This window comes from Boleophthalmus pectinirostris, unplaced genomic scaffold (assembly GCF_026225935.1).
Source record: "Boleophthalmus pectinirostris isolate CB_2022bp ecotype Guang Dong unplaced genomic scaffold, ASM2622593v1 HiC_scaffold_22, whole genome shotgun sequence".
In the NCBI taxonomy this organism is placed as follows: domain Eukaryota; kingdom Metazoa; phylum Chordata; class Actinopteri; order Gobiiformes; family Gobiidae; genus Boleophthalmus; species Boleophthalmus pectinirostris.
In genome coordinates this window covers 1,255,339-1,280,163 of record NW_026571190.1, presented here as the reverse complement: position 1 = coordinate 1,280,163, position 24,825 = coordinate 1,255,339, and the positions used below count along the sequence as shown (strand labels likewise).

The window sequence follows — 24,825 nt, the reverse complement described above, 5'->3', positions numbered from 1 at the left end:
GTCAAATTTGAGGAAGCCAGAGTTATTTTGTCTTTTGGAAACATGCTACTCAAGTGTAAGAGACCTTAAAGAGTAACTGGCACATAGTATTGTCACATAAAACTTTTGTCACTGGGAAGAGGAAGCACTACTTTTACTCAAGTAAGAGTAGTCTGTTACTTCAGTGACAATAAGGAGTAAAACTAATTGCTAGAATAATACTCTTTATAGTGGAAAGTACAATTTCTTTAAAAAGTTACTCAAGTAAATATAATGTAATGTGCCGAAGGACCGTGAAGGTCTCTTAAACAGCGGTCTCGCTGTACACAGTCTATTGTCCGAGGGGCCGTGAACACCTCCCAGAGATAAACACGTCCCGCGTGCGCACATGCGTGCGCAGCTTTAGCAGCGTTTAGCTTCCGTAAACTCCGACTGTTCCTCCAAATGTGCCGCTGTGAGTCACCGGGCAGATCTGCCCTTGGATAACGCTGTAAATACGCTTCAGGTACGTTTTAAACCACCTCTTTCTGCCTATTCTGTCTTGTATTCACAGTGGAAGGAATCAACACCGGAGCTAAGCTAAGCTAGCTAGACGCTGCAGTGTTTGGGACTACGGCTTTATTGTATTCTCCCTTTAGATGAATTTATTCGCCCTTTAGATGACATATTGAAGTTAATATTCACACATCTGTGGTTCTTAGTCACAAAACAAGAGTATGCATGAGGTTACGCGCTCAGTCTTGTGATGAATTGCCTTATTTCTGAACATTCTTGTGTGGCCGCAGCAGCACATGGACTTTGAATAGAATAGTGCGTGTTTCACATGATAGTGGACAAAGGTGACCAGAAGTGAAGAAGCAGCCTGGACGAGCTGCGAAACCAGACAGAACTGAATGTCTCCTTTGCTGAAGGTGGCTGGAGTTTACACGTGTTATTAGGCCTATGTGATGATGTAAATATAAATTCATTCATTCCACTGAGATGATAACCCTGAAGTAGGATTATCCACAAAAACTAGTCTAAATTGTTAAAATGTATGAGCGGTAAAAAAAGAAATATCTGAATTAATCTCTTTAGTAGTGAGTTTGTATCTGTAGTTAATCATAGAAGTCAGTAATTCAATCCTCTACAGCTCAAATCTTTGTATTGTAAAAAACATAATAAACCAAAAACATCTCACTTGTGCGAAGAAAAGAACAATGATAAATATTAACCCCTAAAAATAATGCTCTATCTAACATACTGGATGATAAGTTGATACGGTAATTATTGACAGGCCTACGTGTTATGCAGCTGTTTTCTGTGGTATTGGTTTAATGTGATTGGGCAACAGGTCATTTCCACATTAATAAAGCACTGATAAACCAGCACAATGTCTTTCAGAACGTGCAGGTCTGAACCAGTAGGTGTTATTCACTGTAAAACCACTCAGACACACAGATTCTAAAGAGTTTGAGCTAATGTTCTTAAAGATCTTAAAGGTATAGAGCTTAGATATATTTGGGCTGATTTGTAGGGCATATTTTGATCATTTTCCCCAAATGTTGCAGTTTAAATTTACTGCACATTCACCCACAGCCCCCCTTTTACCACAAACCTTTAAGAGAGCTGTGCAGTCATGTTGCGTGCTTTTATTTCTTTCCATGTGTTCAAATGAAGCTTTGTGAGCCGTTTTTAGGCATCAGATCGACCAAAACATCACCTTGTGCTTGAAATTTAAGGCTGATAACCAATGCGCTAAAAAGTCCAAATATCGGCCAACCAATATATCAGTCCATCTTTAAAACGAAAGTATTTACCATATTTTTCTAGCTACAAGTCGCCCGGGAGTATAAGTCGCACCAGCCAAAAATTAGTAATGAAGATGAAAAAACATATATATGTTGTTTTTTTGGGGGAAAATTAATTTTATAAAATCAGAGACCAGGAACTGACATTTCATGTTGAAAGACAAGTTCTAGTAATAACAGTAGAAGAGAGAACAACATACTGTTAATGTCACATATGAACAGCATAAACAACAGAACAGAACAAGTTTACCAAATTCTTCATCTCACTCACATATCACTAAACCTATTCAGTTATTCATCCTCGGTGTCACTTCTGACCAACTGCGTGACCTCCGGAGGTAAACAGAGCGCCGCTTCCTCTTCTGTGTAGCTGTAGTCAAACTCAGCATCAGTTACAGTTAGAATTATTCTGGCCTTTCTGAATCTCAACTGGATGGTTTCGGTGTCACTGAAGTCCAGGCTTCATTGCCATCCAATGACTTCCAAGAAAGTTGCACGGCACACCCATCCGTTTACTGTGAAGCTGTGTTCTCCATCCCCGCTTTCCGGCAGTCCCTCACAAGTTTCTCGCTCACTCCAAACTTTCTTTTTGTTCCTCGATTACCATTTTCATGCATATTTCACTACTTTCAGCAGGACAGAGGCTCTTTCTGCAGGAGACATGCACAGTAGAGTGAAGTGACAGTGGTACAGAGTAATAGGAGCAGCAGATACTGGCACACAAGCCTAGGGCGCCCTCTTGTGGCTGTCAGTGAGAAAATCTTAATATAGAAGTTGCACCGGAGTATAAGTCGCAGGAAACACTCAAATCATGAAAAAAGTGCGACTTATATTCTGAAAAAATATGGTAATTCTTAAAACACAAGTTATTACACAAAAGATCCAATGGTGTTATTTATCCATTCCTAAAATAAAAAATAAAACAGGCTTTTATTTGAGTCTACTTTTGGGCTAATACTGTGGCTTTAAATGAAATGATTAATATTGCACTTTCACTTCAGTTTTGATGTTTCCGCTATGAATGAGGAACAGAGACTGGTGACTCCTGTGTGTCCAGGCTGCTGTGGTCTGCTCCAGGCCAGTCACCATAAACACTATGCCGTTCAATACGTGACAGATGTGTCCACATTATTTCCCTTGTGGTCAGGTTTATCGTGAGGACTTTTTCTTTGTTCTAGTGGGATGGTTTATGTTGTTGTCCTGTCACGATAACACATTTACACAATAATGAAACTAATTTATGACACTGACACAACAACCCAAGAGCAGATTTAAACCACAAAACTCTTCTAAATCTACAATATTGTAAAAACATCGTGAGCATGAACAGCAGAATCATTCTTAGTTTGCATCTCTAATGAGTCATAGTAGTTATTATTAATTTAACCTTTTATTATGGGTATTAAAATTTTATCGTACAAATTACTAAAAATTTCCCAGTTTTGAAAAAACGTCCCCAGAATAAACACTGATCCCAAAAATACATTGTTCCATCTGTCCTGTACTGAACGAGAATAATATATCTCAATATCGTGACTGTGGTGAGCCGACATGCTAAGATCAGATTTGAGCTTTAGAGGGTTAAATACATAACTGTTTTAACGATGTTGCACATTAGGGTTGCCCTGTCAGAATAAATTAGATTCAGTATTATTGTTTAGCGTCCATATTTTCTGTAGCCATATATTGCACTTCAAAATGTGTTCCCGTGACAGGCCTAGTGTGGTCGCAGAGGAGGATGGTGTCATACAAGCGTCTGGACCCAGAGCAGGTGCGCTTCTCTGGGGGGGCCTTCAGCGATGAGAGGCCACCGGTTTACGAGGAGACTGCCGTGAGTACAGCTAAGCACCCACACTGCACCAACCAGTTCAGTTCAGCAATTCACTAATGTTACTACTAGAGCTGGGTATCATTAAGAAGTTGCCGATACGATACATACCACGATACATATCTCGATACAGTAAGCTTTCGATTCAGTATGATGTATTTCAAATCGATTTGATACAGTTCAATAAAAATAAAGGCTAAATCATGTCTGTGATATTAAAAGTCTTTGTTAAACCAGTAAACTATACCAAAAAATACTCTTGGCAATATATTGATACAGCAGCCCACGATATTGATACAGTATCATTAAACAATACTATATATCGATATTTTGATATTTTTTACACCCCTAGTTACTACAGTATAATACTGATGATTAGTGTCATCACAATACTGAAAGTGGATTTCAATACTAAGGAAAAGACTTGATACTCAATAATACTGATTCCAATACCACAAAGATAATGAAAACACTCTTTAGACCATATACTGTGATTTTCAACATTAAATGGTAGTACATTTTTTTTTCTGTTCTCATGTGTCCTTACATTTGTGTAATCCTCAGTGGTCCAGATAGGTTCCACAGTGCTCTGTGTGTGTACTAGACTATGTGCTCTTATCTTAGTATCTGATTTTCAATATTTTTGACATCACATCACATCATGATCAGTGATATTACAAACATACTGATTTAAAAGTAGATTGTTCCTGCTTTTTTTTTTTTTAATGTGGCATGGTCACATTTAAACTAACTGGATTAACTGCACCTATTTCAGTAGTTCATTGCACTGACCTCAGTTCTATGGCTTTCCACTGGCCCTCTGCCAAGTCTGTGTTTCATTATGTGGCTCTTGATGATCAAAGACTGGGCTTCACAGGACCTCACCTGATTTTAACACCTACATATCTTCATGGTGACATGTTGACAATAGCCATGCTGCTATTTTGAAATGGATTTCTCAGTTCAAATGTATAATATCAAAAGGTTGTCAAAGGTATTTAAAATCAGATACAACTGATACAACACAACTACTATGGAAACTACTACAATACTCATTAGAGCAGGTATCAATACTACAAAGGTCCCACTGACAGGACAGAAATGAGCCTTTCCTGAATAGCTTTAGAATGATCTTGAGCTGAGAAATAAGTATAAGAGCACAGACTCTACAAAATCTATGGGAAATACTGTAATTAAAGAGTGTGTTTTATTATCATTGTATTAATGGAATGGGTATTGAGTATTGGGTTTATTTCTTAGTCTGGCAGTCAAGTTTGAAGTTTTAGTATCATGGCCACACTGGTAGTATATTCCATGTGTAGTGCACAGTGAAAGACAAAGAGCACATGTCCCTTTGGTGTTGCTAGCTCATGTGTTGTGTGTAGGTCCCAGAGCAAGAGGAGGCCCCTCTGATGCACTGGACTCGCCGCTGCTCCGTCACTAGAAGCCTGTTTGTGATTGGATGTCTGCTGCTGCTCCTGTTGGGGGGCTGGCTCCTGGGAACCAGATACTGGCTCCTCTCCTCCCCCTCCTCCTCACTCCCCCACCATCCCCCTGCTCCCGCTCCAGGCAGAGGCTCTAACCCTAACTCCACAGCCCCCTCCAGTGCCCCTGCTCCCCCCAGAGAAGGCTGCACGGTGGTGCCAGAGACCTGGAGGTTTGACTGTTACCCGGAGAGAGGGGCAATCGTGACCCAGGAGATTTGTGAGTCCCGGAACTGCTGCTTTGTCCCTGGGCGCACCGGGCAAGACGGGGTGCCCTGGTGCTTCTACCCCCCAGACTTCCCCTCGTACTCCCTGGTGTCCATGCAGCCCACCCCCCTGGGGCAGAAGGGCGTCCTGCAGAGGCAGCACAAGACCTACTACCCAGGAGACATCATGAGGCTGCAGCTGGAGGTGTTTGAAGAGACCAACTCACGCTTACATGTCAAGGTATATTGCTCTGGTGCTCCATAAAGTTACAAATGGCCAATTCTTCCATTATGAGCAGAACAGTCTGCTCTGGGGGTATAAGGAACAGTGTGATTGGTCTAACAGGTATCCACAGTTTAAACTTCACCATTGCAGCCAGTGTTTGTATTAGAAACACTTGGTGACATCTGTCATGATGTGTACATATGTACATATACTAGTACACAGTTTAGTAACAAAAAGGTATTCCACTTCAAAAACTGGAGTCTTTGTGATTTTCTGTTTGCTATTTAAAATACCACAATTTCCTCCACAAACAACAAAATCTCCTGTCTTGTTCTGCATAAAAATGTCTGTGAGCCTGTGTCCACTGAAGGAAGGCCATGCTGGGCCCAAACACATAGGTGTGATGTCAACAGTGTGCCTTGGATTTTTGTCACTAGTCCAGGATTATTCTCTTGCTGTACTAAGTGCACTGCTGCTGTGTTCCTTCCAGATCACGGATGCTTCCAGCCCCAGGTATGAGGTCCCCATAGAGGTCCCCTCTGCCACAGAGAGGGCCCAGACTCCAGAGTATGTGCTGGAGCTGTCCAAAGAGCCGTTTGGAGTCATCGTGAGCCGAAGATCCACTGGAGCCGTTCTGTGAGTCCCCGTTGGACACAGCCAAACACAGCACTGCACTCTGTCATGCACATCTGTAGGGGCTTTAGTCCTAAGTTTGTTGTGAAAAAATGTAATCTAACCGTTGAATGAAATGAAGGTCTGAGTCAAAGACTTGTCTTTGTGGTGGATTTTAATGGTTTTCAAAAGGGGACAACACATAAGGAATGTTCAATGATGTCCAGAGGGGGGTGCTCCCAGACTGGCCTTTTACAGAGAAATTCCAAGGTCAAATATAGATGCCTCAGCAGTGACTATTACAACACAGTCCAGGATCTGATGTGAAGAGAGAAAATAAACAATAAACCAAATTGAATGTACTAAAATGAGCTAAGAAAACCAAACCAAATATAACTAAAATCTATATAAGTACAAATAATACAGTAATAATTAAGCAAAAGATTCCAGAGGAATCCTCTTACTATCATGTACAACAGGACACAATGGCACTTTTCCTGGTAACTCAAAGACGCTGAATATAAGACAAGGACAAGACAAATGAACAACGAGTAGGCTAATGAGGGACAGCAGTGAGAAAAAATATGAGCCGTTTTAGGTTAGCCCTGGCTTATGCCTTATTTAAAAACCTGGTTTACTACATTTGTTAAGTCATAGTTAACAGGTGTAGTCCTGGTTTAGTCCTGATTTAATCTTGATTTAGTACAAGGTTTAGTCCTGGTCTAGTACAAGGTTTGGTTCTAGTTTAGCTCATGAATCCCTGTTGGAGAACTGCAAGTCAAACCTCACTCTCCTCTCGGTGTGGGACACTGTATGTTTGTGTATGTTTGTGTCTCTTGTGTTGGTTCCATTGTTTTCACTGTGGGTCTTGTGTCCGGTGTGTCCAGTGTGAACACCAGCGTGGCTCCTCTCCTGTACACAGACCAGTACCTGCAGATGTCCAGCTCTCTGACCTCTCAGTACATCTACGGCCTGGGAGAGCACCGCTCCTCCTTCCAACACGACCTCCAATGGAACACACTGACCATGTGGGCGCGCGATGTGCCTCCTACGGTAACTGTCCATGCTACTGCGACTACTGCTACTGCTACTGCGACTACTGCGACTGCTATGAACTACTTCACCTACTAACTACTGCTGATTACAATTACTAAGTAATTATGAATTCTACTGCAACTGCTACTGACTGCTAAAGGCTAACACACACCAAAACAGGTGCACCTCAATGTGTCATTTGTCATTTATCAAACCCCTGTGTCACACACACTGAACACTGCGGGTTATAGCTTTTTAAAAGGCTATAACATAAATGAGCATTTGCAGATTACTTATAAAATAAGAGACACAGTGCAAGGCTGTGAGAGGAGAGGAAAGGCGCTGGTTTGAGCAGGTTACAGTGAGTTTAGAGAGGTGAGAATTTCTTGCATGGAGAGAAGCGGGACAGGAGCCAGTCTTCTGCTGTGTTGAACACCAGGGCTTTCTCTGTCTCTCCTGCAGCTCTGTGCATCTGCTCACACTTTACGGCTCCGTTTGTGGGTCACAGAGCACAGACATGTCTGTACTCAATGCACATGTGCAAAATATCTCATGTGTCTCAGACATGGTGCCACATTTCAATTCAACAAACCCCAATGGTGGCGCAGGGTCGAGTGCTTGTGTGTTTAGCTCATTGAAAATAATGTAGGTGGCAATTTTGCTGCGTGTCAAAGCGTACCTGTGTACACTAGCCTTAAGACTGCTACTAACTACTACTACTATGAATATGAACTACTACTAACTAATGCATCTACTAACTTCTACCATGACTTCTACAGGTACGATGACTGCATTACTAAGTAATACTGCTCCTAACTGCTGCTATATCTACTGTTATGACTGCTATGAACTGCTCATGTACTACTACAACTATGACTGCTATGAACTACTCTTATATTAATTCGAGTATCTAGCGCTACTGCTACTACTATCTATACTAATACAGTGGTGTACTGTGTAAACAGGAGAAGACCAACTTGTACGGCGTGCACCCGTTCTACCTGGGCCTGGAGGAGGGAGGGCTGGCTCATGGATTCTTCCTGCTCAACTCCAACGCCATGGGTCAGTCTACCTCTCCACACACTGTTTCATCATGTGTACAACACACACCTGACCCTGTGTTACAGAGGGCCCTGTGCACTGTGACCTGATACTGGTTTAGTCTCTGTTTAGACCTAGTTTAGTCTCCATTTAGACCTGGTTTAGTCTCATTTAGACCTGAATTCAGATCAAGTGATGTGAAAACTCTGAGACTCACTGGTCTAATAGCCAGTTGCATTTTTAATGATGAATCAGGGTTCACGTTTAGAATAAATCATTCAATTATTAAATATTGTAGAATGTTTTGAGGATTGCTAGATTAGTCAATATGGCAGAAAATTTACATTCAATCATTTTCTTTGTAACAAATCACAATTCAAGTTTTTTATCACGACTTTACAGCTGTAGAGTCCATGTTATTTGTAACTAAAGCTGTTTGCACACGTGATTATAATGAGGCCAAATGTGAACGCATTCTCATAACAGAAAAGATGCTTTACACCAGATTAATATAAAATGACCCATAGGAGGAGCATGTGAAACAGAAGGTAGTATGCCTCAGTCTGTGTCAGACAGTGATGTGCCCACCTCTTTCCATACATATGATGTAATGTTGTTTTGGTCAGATGTGGTGCTGCAGCCTGCTCCTGCAATCACCTGGAGGACCATCGGAGGGGTGCTGGACTTTTACCTGTTCCTGGGCCCGGAGCCAGCCTCAGTGGTGCAGCAGTACCTGGAGGTTGTTGGTGAGGAACACATTGTGGAAAGAACATGCTTTTCTAATCATGTGCTCCTGCAAATGGTGTAACACATGTACATATGTATTTACACAGGACGCCCAGCCATGCCCATATACTGGGCCTTGGGCTTCCATCTCTGCCGCTGGGGCTACAAGACCAGCAACGCTACCTGGGAGGTGGTCAAGAGCATGAGGGACTATGGTATACCTCAGGTTAGTATGGGTTTGAAAAAACAGTTATGAGGACAGGCCATGCATCATGTGAAAGCTCAGAATTCCTGCTAGAGCTGCAGAGGCTGCACTAGCATTGACTCGTGACTAGTGCAGGTGCTGGGGTTTAGGGAGAGACTATTCAGATCAGAGAGACATTTTAGGTTTAAACACACTGGATGTCAGCTTTGAAACCTGCAACACAAATGAGAGACTTGTAAGGCATTCTTATTGGATAATCGTCTTAAACCACATATAATTTGGTTCAAGTATATAAATTTACATTTTATCCAGGGTTTTTGTAATTAAGAATGAATCAGCATTACAATTGTTATCAGTAATAGTTATATTTGATTTGAGCACCCAGTTCAAAATAACACTTAATTAAAATGCTTCATACTGTTTTATAGTGAAATATTCTGGTGAAATACACAATCTCAGCTTAGAGTGAAGTAGAATGGGAAAGTGCAGAGCACACCTGTTTGTATACTGACACATAAAGCCTTTATTCTGTGTGAGCAGGACGTCCAGTGGAATGACATAGACTACATGGAGCGCTGCCTGGACTTTACCTATGACCCAGTGAACTTTAACACTCTACCCGAGCTGGTGAAAGACCTGCACGCCCATGACCAGCGCTACGTCCTCATACTGGTACACACACACACACACACACACGACCAGCACTACGTCCTCACACTGGTACTGGTACTAGAGAGGTACTAGGTACTAGAGATGGGCTATTTTTTCATCCACAACCGCGACACAAAACTCATCATTCGCCCGCTGTCCATCTGCACCCAAGGTTTTGACCAATTTTCAAAACCGCACTCACCCGCCATCCGCTCATTGATTTTAGATTTTAGAACAATCATATAGGAAACAAACTAAGGAGCCTCGATAAAAATGCTAACTCTATAACTCATTCATTCCAAAATTTGCTCAACGTGCATGTTCACATTCTTAATTGTTTGTAACAAAACGCCGCTCGTTGCTCAGGGTTTAACTTCCTGTTCAGAACCTCACTGAGAGTGCGTGGGCTCAATAAACGCGCCAGTTCGTTGCTCAAGAATCGTGGCTTTATTTGCCATGATGCACTAAATAACAGGGCAATTGCTTTCTGACTCACTTCGGTCGCTTTCCTACCGTTCATTTCACATACAGTAAAACATAGACACCCATACACTTCACGGGCCCATTCAAGAAGCGCGTGCCTCAGGGTTGCGCACACAGTCACTCACTCAGTCATGCTCACGCCACACGCCACTCTAAACACTGCACATAGGAGTAAAGATGCATATCTCATAACACTTAACAATATAGGCTATAATATATATATATATTTTTTATTTGAGTAGTGAAACCGCCACCCGCCCGAATTTAATTAAAATATTATTTTCCGTCACGTCATCCGCCCGACCCGCGGTTTAGCCGCAGACACCGCGGCTGTAACCACAATCCGCGCATCTCTATGGTACACACAAACACACACACGCCCATGACCAGCACTTCGTCCTCATACTGGTACACACACACAAACACACACACAAACACACACACCCCCATGACCAGCACTTCGTCCTCATACTGGTACACACACACAAACACACACACGCCCATGACCAGCACTTCGTCCTCATACTGGTACACACACACAAACACACACACGCCCATGACCAGCACTTCGTCCTCATACTGGTACACACACACACAATCACACACACGCCCATGACCAGCACTTCGTCCTCATACTGGTACACACACACACAATCACACACACGCCCATGACCAGCACTTCGTCCTCATACTGGTACACACACACAAACACACACACGCCCCATGACCAGCACTTCGTCCTCATACTGGTACACACACACAACACACAAACACACACACGCCCATGACCAGCACTTCGTCCTCATACTGGTACACACACACAAACACACACACGCCCATGACCAGCACTTCGTCCTCATACTGGTACGTACACACAAACACACACACGCCCATGACCAGCGCTACGTCCTCATACTGGTACACACACACAAACACACACACTCCGATGACCAGCACTACGTCCTCATACTGGTACACACACACAAACACATGCACACTCCGATGACCAGCACTACGTCCTCATACTGGTACACACACACAAACACACACACACGCGCCCATGACCAGCGCTACGTCCTCATACTGGTATAGACGATGACAACAAGATAATGAAAACCAAGGCTTCAAAAATGTTTTCAGTTTTCTTTTGAGGAAGATTTTGTGCAACATTTGTTTCAGTACACGGGGGGCTGTAGAGATTATCCATTTGTGACCCATTCATATACCAATACATTAAGCGTGTGCACCCATAGGACCCAGGCATCAGCAGCACCCAACCCCCGGGAGAATACTGGCCCTACGATGAAGGCCAAAAGAGAGCAGTGTTCATCAGAGATGCAGATGGGAATACACTCATCGGGAAGGTAAGGATTAGTGCAAGTACTAGGGCAAGTACTAGTACAAAGTAATAATACAATGAAATTTCTCACAATAAAAAAGCTGTTTGAGTAAGACTGATTAGAATTTTATGGAACAACAAAACATCATACAAAATCTGGTATTTTCAAAGGACAGACACAAAAATTAGACAAAGTAGATCGTACCTGAAGGAGTATTGCAAGGAACACAAATGCTCAAATCTTGTCATATTGTCACATAAAGCTTTTGTTACTTTAGACTTACTCAGTGAGAAAAGGAAGCACAAGCTTTACTCAAGTGAGAGTACTGTTACACTGTACAGTACTCAAGGGCAGTGCCTGAAAACCACTAAGATGTATCTTTGTATTCAATTTGTCTCCATGTTCTGTATGTGAGCAAAATGTGTCTTTCCCAGTACAGATATATTGTATAAGCAGCTCCTGAGGTTAAAATAATCTAAATAAAGAATCTACAGCAGACAAAAGTCTACATCTAATTATAAAGCATTTTATTGTCTGATCATCAGAAAGTGCATGTTGGCATGCTGGTTGTTGTTAGCTCTACTATGATTGCAAAACTCCCTCTGGTCTCTGAGAGTTGTGTAAAGTTCTTATAAACTCATCGTGGTGAATAATTAGGACACTCTGAATGCATAAGGTAAGTGAGAAAGAACTTTGGACCACTGCAAACCATTTTAAATGAACACATTCTGTTTTTCACATTTTAAGGTAGTGAAAATGAGGTAAGATGATCTGCCCTCCCTGCCCTCCCTGCCCTCCCTGCCCTCCCTGCCCTCCCTGTCCTCCCTGTCCTCCCTGTCCTCCCTGTCCTCCCTGTCCTCCCTGTCCTCCCTGTCCTCCCTGTCCTCCCGTCTCTCCTGTCTCTCCTGTCTCTCCAGGTGTGGCCTGGTCTCACAGCATACCCAGACTTCTCAGATGAGGCCACACATGAGTGGTGGTTCGAGAACATCCAGCGTTTCTACAGGAAGGTCCCCTTTGACGGCTTGTGGATCGTGAGTCCTCTTACACTGTACCAGCACACTGTGCCGTGTGTATGGACCATGTCTATGCCACACTGTACCAGCACACTGTACTATCTGTGATTACTGAACCAGTGTCTCTGTCAGGACATGAATGAACCCTCCAACTTCCTGGATGGCTCTACAAATGGCTGCCCCTCCAACAGCTTAGAGAACCCTCCATACACACCAGGTAGGTGCATTTCCATTACCATCTCACTTCTGATCGGTTCCAAAAATCTGCTGTGATAAATTGTTTTGAGATGGTGTTGGCTTTGATAGTTTCCAGACTTTTCATGAAGGATGATGTTTATGAGTGATTTATTTGCTGGTGTGGCCTTCAAAACTGCACTCCCAGTTTAATTTCTATACATACGTTAAAGAGGCAATATTTTACTTCTACGAGGTATTAACTGCTAGCTCATAGTATATTTAGATCACCATGTTACCGCTGATGTTTATATTCATTGAAAACAACGCATTAACAACTTGTTTTACATGTTTGATGTTGATGTAGCATACTCTCCCCTCTTTAATACCTGCCCCAGCCTTTGGTTCACAGGATGCTGTAATAATTCGAGTGCTCTCCCTGCTTGTGCTGCAGGTGTGCTCGGAGGTCTGCTGCGCTCCAAAACAGTGTGTGCCAGCGCCCAGCAGAAGCTCTCCTCTCACTACAACCTGCACAGCTTGTACGGCCTGCAGGAGGCCAGGGCTACCTCTAGGTCTGTGTTTGTGTGTGTGTGTATGGACCGTGTCTGTGTGTGTGTGGATGTGTAGTAGATGAATCATTCAAACAGACACATGTGTATTGTGTGTACAGCGCACTGAGGCGGCTCCTGGGGAAGCGTCCCTTTGTCATCTCGCGCTCATCCTTCCCTGGACAGGGACAGTACTCTGGACACTGGCTCGGAGACAACCGCAGTAACTGGAAGGACATGGCGGCCTCCATCGCAGGTCAGACTCTGCTGGGCCTTATCACAGAAGCACATCTGTTTCTTAGACCATTAGCCTATTAAGTGAAAATATGCGAAGTAAAAGATCCAGTAAAGTTCCATCAGGAGGAACTTTTTGAAGGAATATATCCACAATCAGGACAAGTTTAAAATAGTGTGTGCACAAATGACTGGAATTCCATTTGTTTTATCTATTTACGTTTCAGTCTGTTTAAGGAATTGTGTTTGTTTAGTTGTGTTTAAACATGTACAGATGTAATTATAACCTTTATTTCTCCCATAGTTGGGGCTAAAATGCGCGTGTGTGTGCGGGTGCGTGTGTGGGTGTGTGGGTGTGTGTGTGTGTGTGTGTGTGTGTGTGTGTGTGTGTGTGTGTGTGCGTGTGCGTGTGCGTGTGCGGGTGCGTGTGCGGGTGGGTGTGTGGGTGTGTGGGTGTGTGGGTGTGTGTGCGCAGGTATCCTGAGCTTTAACCTGCTGGGCGTGCCTCTGGTGGGGGCAGACGTGTGCGGCTTCAGTGAGCAGACAGACGAGGAGCTGTGTGTGCGCTGGACCCAGCTCGGAGCACTGTACCCCTTCAGCCGCAACCACAATGCCATGGACAGCCCAGTGACTATACAACACACACAAACACAACGCACACAAACACACACAACCACAACACCATGGACAGCCTGGTGACTATACACAACGCACACACACGCACACACACACACACAACCAAGGGTGTAGTACAAAATTATGGCCCCTGGGTACAGATGATCTTGATGGACATGTATTTGATGTTTTCTGTACAAAAATTGCATATTACAGATTTTGTGAAGGGCCTGATAAACGTGACTCTTTACCCCCTCACTCCGGCAACCTGGACCCCTCAGCCTTCACCCCTCTGCTCTACACTGTTCCACATCTACACTCATACTGATTGTGTTGTTGTGTTGTTGTGTTGTTGTGTAGGCTCAGGACCCCTCACATCTACATTCATACTGATTGTGTTGTTGTGTTGTTGTGTTGTTGTGTAGGCTCAGGACCCCTCACATCTACACTCATACTGATTGTGTTGTTGTGTTGTTGTGTTGTTGTGTAGGCTCAGGACCCCTCACATCTACATTCATACTGATTGTGTTGTTGTGTTGTTGTGTTGTGTAGGCTCAGGACCCCTCACATCTACATTCATACTGATTGTGTTGTTGTGTTGTGTAGGCTCAGGACCCCTCAGCCTTCAGCCCCTCTGCTCGCGCTGCCATGAGATCAGCCCTGCTCCTGAGATACTCCCTGTTTCCTCTGCTGTACACGCTGTTCCACCAGGCTCACGCACACGGGCACACAGTGGCCCGCCCCCTGCTGTTCGAGTCAGTACTACTCATCATGACATTACAACATTCTATAGGCCAGGATTATTTCAGATCACCTTTTGTAGTTCATTTCTTTCTGATAGATTGTGTTTAAACAAAAATCTAATTGAAGTCTAACTTGAGGAATGGAGCTCCAGATAGAGCAGTGCCTACAGCTAGCATCACAAGCCCAGGGAATATTGATTGCCAAGTGTCAATAATAGTATTATAACTGTCTGAATCATTTATCTTACTTATAAATGGAAATGTTCACAATAATGTTCAACAGAATGATAATTTTCTGTACTCATCTCTCATTCAAAATACAAAAAACATATATATTGATAAATGATCATTGAAATATCTTTGTCAAATCATTAGGGATGTAATTATTTTCTCCACATGTTTCAGACCTGATCACACAGATGGAAGCGATAGTATTGTCATTTTAGGCTGCATATCAAGAAGATGATCATCATTTATTGAATGAAATAAAAAAAAAATATGAAAAAAAAAATATATATATATTATCTTATGGCATCTTATTGTTCAGGGTGTCCCAAAAAAAATGACATAATTTCGCAGGCCAATAATTTCAGCAATTCTTGTTGAAATAACCTCAAATTTTTCAGAATGTATTGAAACAGATCAAGATTTTATATTTAATCTTTTGTTTTTGTTGTTTTCAGGTTGAGCCGTTCACTCCCAAAGAGAAGTCATTTTGTGTCTTGGAATCTGCTGCACACACACACCCAAGACTGTGCAGCTTCAATGTAAAATATGGAAAAACTTCACCAACTGGCAAACATAAGTATAGTATCCATGAGCCTTCCTCTTTAAATATTTGGTTCCAAGTTCACTTTTGTTTCACAGTTGGTGAAGTTTGTATTCCAAGACGCAAAATGACTTCTCTTTGGGAGTGAATAGCTCAACCTGAAAACAACAAAAAGAAAAGATTAAATATAAAATCTTGATCTTTTTCTATACATTCTGTGAAACTTTGAGGTTATTTCAACAAGAATTGCCAAAGGTTTTAGCCCATGAAATGATGTGACCCTGACACCCTGAATATGGTGAAGCACAGTGAGCACTGATGAAAACATGTATGTATGTATATATGTTTGTGTGTATGTATTCTACTCATCCTTGTCATTTGCCTTATGAGTCTGACTGTCCACACACAGGTTTCCCCATGACCCACACACCTATGGGATCGACCAGCAGTTTCTTTGGGGGCGGGGCTTACTGGTCACCCCAGTGCTACTTCCTGGTGTGGACTCTGTGCAGGGGTACTTCCCAGCTGGCCACTGGTACGATTTCTACACGGTAAGATACTCTGTAACACTCTTTAAACACTCCTGTTTGAATGAATACTTGAATTACCTGATTACCTGTTTATGCTGGAGTCATTGCACACGTTGGTAGTATATTGACTAGATTTCCTGCACTAACCTTTTAAAGAACCTTTCTAGCAGCAGTACTTTTACTCCTTCTTGAGTAATATTTTTATTGAAGAAACGGTACTCTTACTACTAAAAATTTTGGTTATGACTTAGACACAAATATGAAAAAAACGAATTATTAAATAATGCACAAAATCTGGAATTTTAAATTGACAGTTTATAAATCAGATTTTCTTCATTCCTTTTTGAATATTTTTTATTATTATTTCGTACTTCTGCTTGAGTGATTATTATTTTGAAGTAACACTAGCCAAACATTTTACCCAATTAAGAGTAATTTACTCAGCTCCCCCAGAGCCTTTCAGGCTGCATGTGGAGTGCCCTGTCTCTCCACCTGAGGGCGCCACAGGCAGCGTGAACTATTACCTGCAAACACATATGCGACTGCTGATTTTTCTCCCTGTGTTTGCACTGCTTTATGGTGTATGAATTGAACTTACTGTTTTTCGTTTCCAAATGTAAAGAGTTATAATATATGAAATCTGTTTTTATAATTATTACCTTTTTTAAGGTAAAGACATGAAAAAGCATAAATTCTGATACTGATGGACCATTTTGTGCCCACAGGGGAACAGCTTCCTCAGTGCTGGAGAGGAGAGGAGTCTACCTGCTCCTCTGGACAAGATCAACCTCCACCTGAGAGAGGGCACCATCACCCCCACACAGGTCTGCACACCCACACACCCATACACCACACACCCACACACCCACACACCCACACACCCACACACCCATACACCCATACACCCACACACCCACACACCCACACACCCACACACCCATACACCCACACACCCACACACCCATACACCCACACACCCACACACCCACACACCCACACACCCACACACCCACACACCCATACACCCACACACCCACACACCCACACACCCACACACCCATACACCCACACACCACACCCCTACAGAAGTCTGCTCACTCATCCATACACATTACCTGTCAACTGGCGTCACGGTGGCTGAGTGTTTAGCACTCATGCCTCACAGCAAGAAGGTTCTGGGTTCGATCCCCGGGTCGCCCGGGCCTTTCTGTGTGGAGTTTGCATGTTTCTCCCCGTGTCTGGATGGGTTTCCTCCTGGTGCTCCGGTTTCCCCCATCAACCCAAAACATGCTCCAGGTCTCCAGAACAGTTAATAGTCAAGATCAAGTTAAATACAATCAATTAAATCATTGTGTCCTTAGGCAAGACACTTCACCCACATTGCCTAGTATGAAAGTGGTGTGTGAGTGATGATGGTGGTCGGAGGGACTGATGGCATGGCAGCTGCGCTTCTGTCAGTGTGCCCCAGGGCAGCTGTGGCTACAATAGTAGCCAGGGTATAGAGTGAATGAATAATGCTGAATAATGCTCTGTAAAGCATCTTTGGGGACAGAAAATGTCTGTGAAAGCGCTATATAAATAAAGACTTACTTACTTAACTCTATAGTCCAAGTTTGTTTGTTGTATAGCAGCTATCAACCTGGGCTGTGGTCCTTCAGTCATTTAGTTGATTACTTGGTGGATGGTGCCTTACTCATTTTGCTTTTGGTTTAGTCGACTGCAGTCCTTTTATCAACACAAGACCACTTAACAAAGTTTATGAAATAACCTCAACTCCACCTGAGCAGCCCACTCTCTTCCTCTTCCTCACAAACTCATGACTGTGACATTACTGTGGGTCACTCTCACTAATGCTCACAGGAAGTGGTCCTAGTTTTGCCCTAAAACACCAGAATTTGTTGAATGCTGTCCAGAGTTGTGCAGCACAATGAGCTGGCACAGCCAGGAAATGTGTGACTGTTGAGTCGTGTGCATAAACAGGAGAGATAAAGACTACTGGCAGAATACACTGGTCATACTTCACTCCTCCACCGTGGCAGCAGGGTATTCCAGTCTCACATGTTTGTGCCCCGTTGGTAAGATCTCTTACCCTGATCTTGTGAAGCTCCACCCATCAGAGGCCATAGAGCTGTTTCACTGTTCCATGACAAGAATGGCATTGTTCCTCCTCCACTCTGTCCTGGTGTGTCCTCTCCCTGTAGGAGAGCCTGAGGCACCCATCCACCTCTGCCTCTGCATCCACAACAGAGAACTGCAGTCTGCAGCTCAGTTACAGAACGCAGCTTTACTCTGGATCACAGTTTCACAGAAGAACTTTGATACTATGTAGTGTGTAATGCTGTGTCCCTGTGTCCTCATGTCTTTGTGTGTGCAGAGGCCTACCCTGTCCTCATGTCCTTCTGTCTTTGTGTGTGCAGAGGCCTACCCTGTCCTCATGTCCTTCTGTCTTTGTGTGTGCAGAGGCCTACCCTGTCCTCATGTCCTTCTGTCTTTGTGTGTGCAGAGGCCTACCCTGTCCTCATGTCCTTCTGTCTTTGTGTGTGCAGAGGCCTACCCTGTCCTCATGTCCTTCTGTCTTTGTGTGTGCAGAGGCCTAACCTGACACTGTGGGTGAGCAGTGGGCAGCCCCTGCACCTGCTCTGTGCTCTGTCTGAGGAGGGAGACGCCTCTGGAGAGATGTTTTGGGACGACGGGGAGAGCCTGGACACATATGAGAATGAGCAGTACGCCTATGTGCTCTTCAACATTTCCAAGGTAACCACCCTTCTGTCTCCATACACACCACCCCATCTGTGTCTACTGCTGCTCTCTTCTCCTCTTCCAACCTCTGTCTCTGTCCCATCTGTATGTATGTGTGTGTGTGTGTTCACATGGAGGCATCTTAAGTCTCTCTCCTCTTCTCTCTGTCTCTTTCTCTCTAACCCCAGTATACGTGTGTGTGTGTGCGTGTGTGTGTGTTTGTGTGTACTTCCAGAACGTCCTGCGCTCTTCGGTGGTGCATGCTCATGTGGAGGCCTCTTACATCACAGTAGAATCCTCTTCGTTCTATGGAGTTCAGATCAGACCTGAGCAGGTCCTGGTCAACGGCCTGGAGGCCTCCTTCACCTATGAGGACAACAAGGTACACACTACTCTTCTACTACAAGTACACACTACTGCACTGTGACATCACACTGTTCTACTACAAGTACACACTACTGCACTGTGACATCACACTGTTCTACTATAAGTACACACTACTGCACTGTGACATCACACTGTTCTACTATAAGTACACACTACTGCACTGTGACATCACACTGTTCTACTACAAGTACACACTACTGCACTGTGACATCACACTGTTCTACTACAAGTACACACTACTGCACTGTGACATCACACTGTTCTACTACAAGTACACACTACTGCACTGTGACATCACACTGTTCTAGTACAAGTACACACTACTGTACTGTGCCCTCACACTGTTCTAGTACAAGTACACACTACTGTACTGTGCCCTCACACTGTTCTACTACAAGTACACACTACTGCACTGTGACATCACACTGTTCTACTATAAGTACACACTACTGCACTGTGACATCACACTGTTCTAGTACAAGTACACACTACTGCACTGTGACATCACACTGTTCTACTACAAGTACACACTACTGCACTGTGACATCACACTGTTCTACTATAAGTACACACTACTGCACTGTGACATCACACTGTTCTAGTACAAGTACACACTACTGCACTGTGACATCACACTGTTCTACTATAAGTACACACTACTGCACTGTGACATCACACTGTTCTACTACAAGTACACACTACTGCACTGTGACATCACACTGTTCTAGTACAAGTACACACTACTGCACTGTGACATCACACTGTTCTACTACAAGTACACACTACTGCACTGTGACATCACACTGTTCTAGTACAAGTACACACTACTGCACTGTGCCCTCACACTGTTCTAGTACAAGTACACACTACTGTACTGTGATCTTGTTGTGTAGAGTTCTGTCCTAAACGTCCATGCAGTGGACCGCAGACTTCACACAGCCTTCTCTGTTGTTACTGTCCAGTATTAAAGATGCTTTTAGTAATTTTTCTCTGTGGTTTCATCACACATTTATTCAATTACCAGTGTGAGAACTGCTAAAAAACGTACATCTAATTCTTCCTGAGAGGCCTCGCCTCTCCACAGAGCTCCACTTGACCTGGTGGAACGTCAATGAGAAAAGTTCTTAGAGCACTTCTGACACAAAATTATTACTATTATTATTTGAGTCTTTAGCTTTAAAAGATTCGGATGTTTCTGGAGGATGTTGGTGTAATTTGAACTTCAAAAATACTAAATGATTAAAAGTCTTTATTACCATATGGCAGATTGAGTACCATCCTTCTTTTGTTTTCACCTTTGTACTTGAGACTGTGCCATGGAGCGTTTACTGACTCGAGCGTGTCTTCTGTGTGTGTCCAGGTTCTGACTGTAGCAGACCTGGGACTGAACCTCAACCAGAACTTCACCATCAGCTGGAGCTAACTGCAGACCACATACTCCACATACTCACAGACTGACATGGAAACAAGCAAACAGGAGGGGGCGCTCTACACTTTACCACACCATCCGCTGGAGCTAGCCAGAGGAGCACATACACGCAGGCTTCCATGGACATGAGCAACCAGGAGGGGGCGCTCTACACTGTACCGTACCATCAGCTGGAGTGAACGTGCCTGTACAGGGTTTTAAGCAGTTTGTTCTGCTGTGATATTGCACCATGACCCACAAACTACTGTCTGGGAACGTGTTTCCTCTTTACTGAGTATGATTAGTCCTTTTGGTCACTTTTTAAAATGCAATGTGACAGAGAATCATGTGTCCGGGATTGTGTCAGATAGTTGATTTCTCATGATTCTTAGTAACAATGTGCCTGATTGGATGATAAATGTGACGCTGTCAGTAGCTTCTGCATTAATCACTACTTGAGTAAATATTCATAACTGAATCGATTATACTTTACACTAATCTTTTTCCAAACGATGAATGATGGAAAGAGCGTTCAAATTAGGTACAGTAGCGCTTTAAGCAGAGATGTCATGGATACAACCAGCCAGGAGGGGGCGCTCTTACACTTTTACACATGTTTGACAAATACTTAAAGTGCATATGGCAGGTTAAAGTGCTTTTCACTAAACATAGTTAACATCATTTTATTTAAGATTTCACTTCAAATGACCTAGTTTCATCTAGTTTTTATAATTTGATTTTAGAGAGCAGATGTAACATACGAGGTCATTCTGTAACTGTTACCTGGCAACTGTAATGTAACCAAGGGCCAAAATGTGTCCAAATTACACAATGTAGTACACAGTGATTAAACTCACACAAATAGAGGACATCCTTTATTTTGTTTAAACTGTCAAAGTGTTTTTGTGCGTGAATTGCCTTTTTTTTTGCCATAAATTGTCACTTAACTGATGTAAAACTATGATAAACATTTAACGCAGGTACTATCTATGAAACCAAGTCAGAATTTAAAACTTGAAAACCAGTCACATGCATTTTAAAGGGTCTATATTACATAACAGTGACTCTTGTGAGCTTTTAGTCATGTTAAAATGCCGTTACCTCCTCAAAAACAGACCTGGAGTAATCCTTTTTTATTAGTCCGTCTACATCTCCAAAGCTCAAAATTCTCTTCCACCTTGCGATGTCATGTAGTGGTATTTTCCAAGTCGGCATCTACACTTTTACCTTTTGTTTAGCAGAGACTCGAAACTCCAGGGTTGAAATTCGAGTGTATGGAGTAAAAATAAGTTGAGAGATGAACTAAATGTGCAGGTTTGTGTGTTAAACATGTGAATGAAACAAACACAACTCCAGGTGTGTTTGTGATGAGGAAACGACATTCAGACACAGATCAGAAAAGAGCTTAAAGTGTTCCCTTTAATGGTTGCGCCTGGTTGTTGTTTTCATTAGTTTTGCTGATAAGTGCAATATACCAAAATGTGTTTCATGTTTGAAGTATGAGTTGAATTTGTGTTCGCACTGATCACACATGTAGCTTTAACTGTCCCAGAGCCCAGCCCTGTGAGAGGAGGTCCTGTGACGTCCCCGTGAAGCTCACAGGCCTATTTTTATAACAGGGACTGCTTTTCTGGATGATTTGAGTGAGACACACTGCTGCTGCTCCTTCTGCTGCTGCTGCTTCAAATGCCTTCGTACATATCCATGTTTTACGGTGTGCATGTCCCTGTACGACTCATGTTTGAAACTTTGTGTTGCTGATGATTTGCTCAAATGTTGAAAGTTTTAATTTGTGTTTAAAATAAAGTTTAATTTTTAACATGTTTTCGAGAGCGGTCAAATGGTGAATCATTTGTACAGTGGAATGTTGCTGTGAAAAAAATAAATAAACATTTGCTCTCAACTCAAACCACTTCAAAACAATGTTGTACTTATACTTACTTTATACTACACTTTTATAGTCTTATGGTAATGACGTAGTAAAAATACTACTGTGTTATTCGTAGAAGTCCAGCATGAGCCTGAGTGGACGTGACAGGGCATGAGGGTGTGTGTCACGCACACATCTAACACAACAAGTGTGACGAAACCTGGACTAGAACAGAACTGAACCAGATCTACATCAGGTCTCAGGAGGAGGTTCTTGTCAGTGTGGAGTAGTTTCTCTGAGTGACACTTCACCATCTTCATGTTTCGTCTGCACTTCCTGTCCTGTCATGTCCCTGATGGACGACAAACCCCATTTCCTGTTCAGTCCTGCTGGAGTTACACAAACAGTAGAGAGCGAGACGTTTCACCACAACTGGAGCTAAACAGACGAGACTGTGAGAGAAGCAGATCAAATCCTCAGCTGAGACAGACCTGGGCATTGTCCAGCGTCCGGAGCCACATACGGCTCTTTGGTCGACTTAAGCTCATTTGGAATTATAAAATAAACATATTTTATCATTTGACCTCATGCCTGGACTAAAGCTGCTTTTATTGATTTTTTTTTTTTTTTTTTTTTTTTTTAGAGGTGTTTTGTTAAAATGACTTTTTTGTAAGGCAACCAGAACTAAACCAGGACTAAACCAGGTCTAAACCAGAACTAAACCAGGTCTAAACCAGGTCTAAACCAGAACTAAACCAGGTCTAAACCAGAACAAAACCAGGTCTAAACCAGGACTAAACCAGGTCTAAACCAGAACTAAACCAGAACTAAACCAGGTCTAAACCAGGACTAAACCAGGTCTAAACCAGGTCTAAACCAGAACTAAACCAGGTCTAAACCAGGTAAACCAGGTCTAAACCAGACTAAACCAGAACTAAACCAGGTCTAAACCAGGTCAAACCAGTAAACTAAACCAGGTCTAAACCAGAACTAAACCAGGTCTAAACCAGGTCTAAACCAGAACTAAACCAGGTCTAAACCAGGACTAAACCAGGTCTAAACCAGAACTAAACCAGAACTAAACCAGGTCTAAACCAGGACTAAACCAGGTCTAAACCAGGTCTAAACCAGAACTAAACCAGGTCTAAACCAGGACTAAACCAGGTCTAAACCAGACTAAACCAGAACTAAACCAGGTCTAAACCAGGTCTAAACCAGAACTAAACCAGGTCTAAACCAGGTCTAAACCAGAACTAAACCAGGTCTAAACCAGGACTAAACCAGGTCTAAACCAGAACTAAACCAGAACTAAACCAGGTCTAAACCAGGACTAAACCAGGTCTAAACCAGGTCTAAACCAGAACTAAACCAGGTCTAAACCAGACTAAACCAGGTCTAAACCAGGACTAAACCAGAACTAAACCAGGTCTAAACCAGGTCTAAACCAGAACTAAACCAGGTCTAAACCAGAACTAAACCAGGTCTAAACCAGGTCTAAACCAGAACTAAACCAGGTCTAAACCAGAAATAAACCAGGTCTAAACCAGAAATAAACCAGGTCTAAACCAGAACTAAACCAGGTCTAAACCAGGACTAAACCAGAACTAAACCAGAACTAAACCAGAAATAAACCAGAAATAAACCAGGTCTAAACCAGAACTAAACCAGGTCTAAACCAGGACTAAACCAGGACTAAACCAGGTCTAAACCAGGTCTAAACCAGAAATAAACCAGAACTAAACCAGGTCTAAACTGGATGTAAACCAGGACTAAACCAGAACTAAACCAGGTCTAAACTAAGACTAAACGGCTTTAGTGATTTACTGCTTTTTTTTTAATTTTTTTTTATTTTTTACTAAATACAATTATTATTCTGCAGAATTGTGTTCAACATTTTAGCTCCACAATATTTTCTGTTTCTCATGAGTCCCCATGGAAAAAAGAACTGCCCACTCCTGATGTAATCTGACCAAGACTAAAGATGTGGAGACACTGAAGGACGCCTCAAACACAGACACTTTTCCATACAGGACCAATAAAGTGACCCTTATCCTTATCTTGAGGAATTTGGACATCAATACATTCATCACAAATGTCAGACTTCTGGTTATCGCACAATTCATACTGAGAAGCATCAAACCTCCATGTTTGTTTTCCCAGTGGGATGTGTCTATTGACAAACTCGATCT

The 24,825-nt window shown here is 42.7% G+C and overlaps 1 protein-coding gene across 1 annotated transcript; it reads left to right on the top strand.

Moving 5' to 3' along the window:
* Window positions 1-356: 356 nt before the first annotated feature.
* Window positions 357-22,589, top strand: gaa2 (alpha glucosidase 2). The gene is made up of 21 exons (XM_020922115.2): window positions 357-484; window positions 3,485-3,600; window positions 4,983-5,528; window positions 6,004-6,149; window positions 7,013-7,178; window positions 8,126-8,222; window positions 8,828-8,947; window positions 9,035-9,153; window positions 9,673-9,804; window positions 11,520-11,630; window positions 12,524-12,637; window positions 12,752-12,836; window positions 13,248-13,365; window positions 13,464-13,597; window positions 14,051-14,202; window positions 14,797-14,945; window positions 16,112-16,253; window positions 16,958-17,056; window positions 18,822-18,986; window positions 19,207-19,353; window positions 20,719-22,589. Exons 2-21 carry the CDS (start codon window positions 3,508-3,510, stop codon window positions 20,779-20,781), a joined length of 2,898 nt encoding a protein of 965 aa, XP_020777774.2. The 5' UTR covers window positions 357-484; window positions 3,485-3,507; the 3' UTR covers window positions 20,782-22,589.
* Window positions 22,590-24,825: the final 2,236 nt, after the last annotated feature.

Coding starts and splice junctions, on each gene's coding strand:
- gaa2 (XM_020922115.2), top strand. CDS start 3,508: ATGGTGTCATACAAGCGTCTGGACCCAGAGCAGGTGCGCTTCTCTGGG. Junction 6,150..7,012: donor AGATCCACTGGAGCCGTTCT/GTGAGTCCCCGT, acceptor CGGTGTGTCCAG/TGTGAACACCAGCGTGGCTC. Junction 14,946..16,111: donor GCCCGCCCCCTGCTGTTCGA/GTCAGTACTACT, acceptor GTCCACACACAG/GTTTCCCCATGACCCACACA.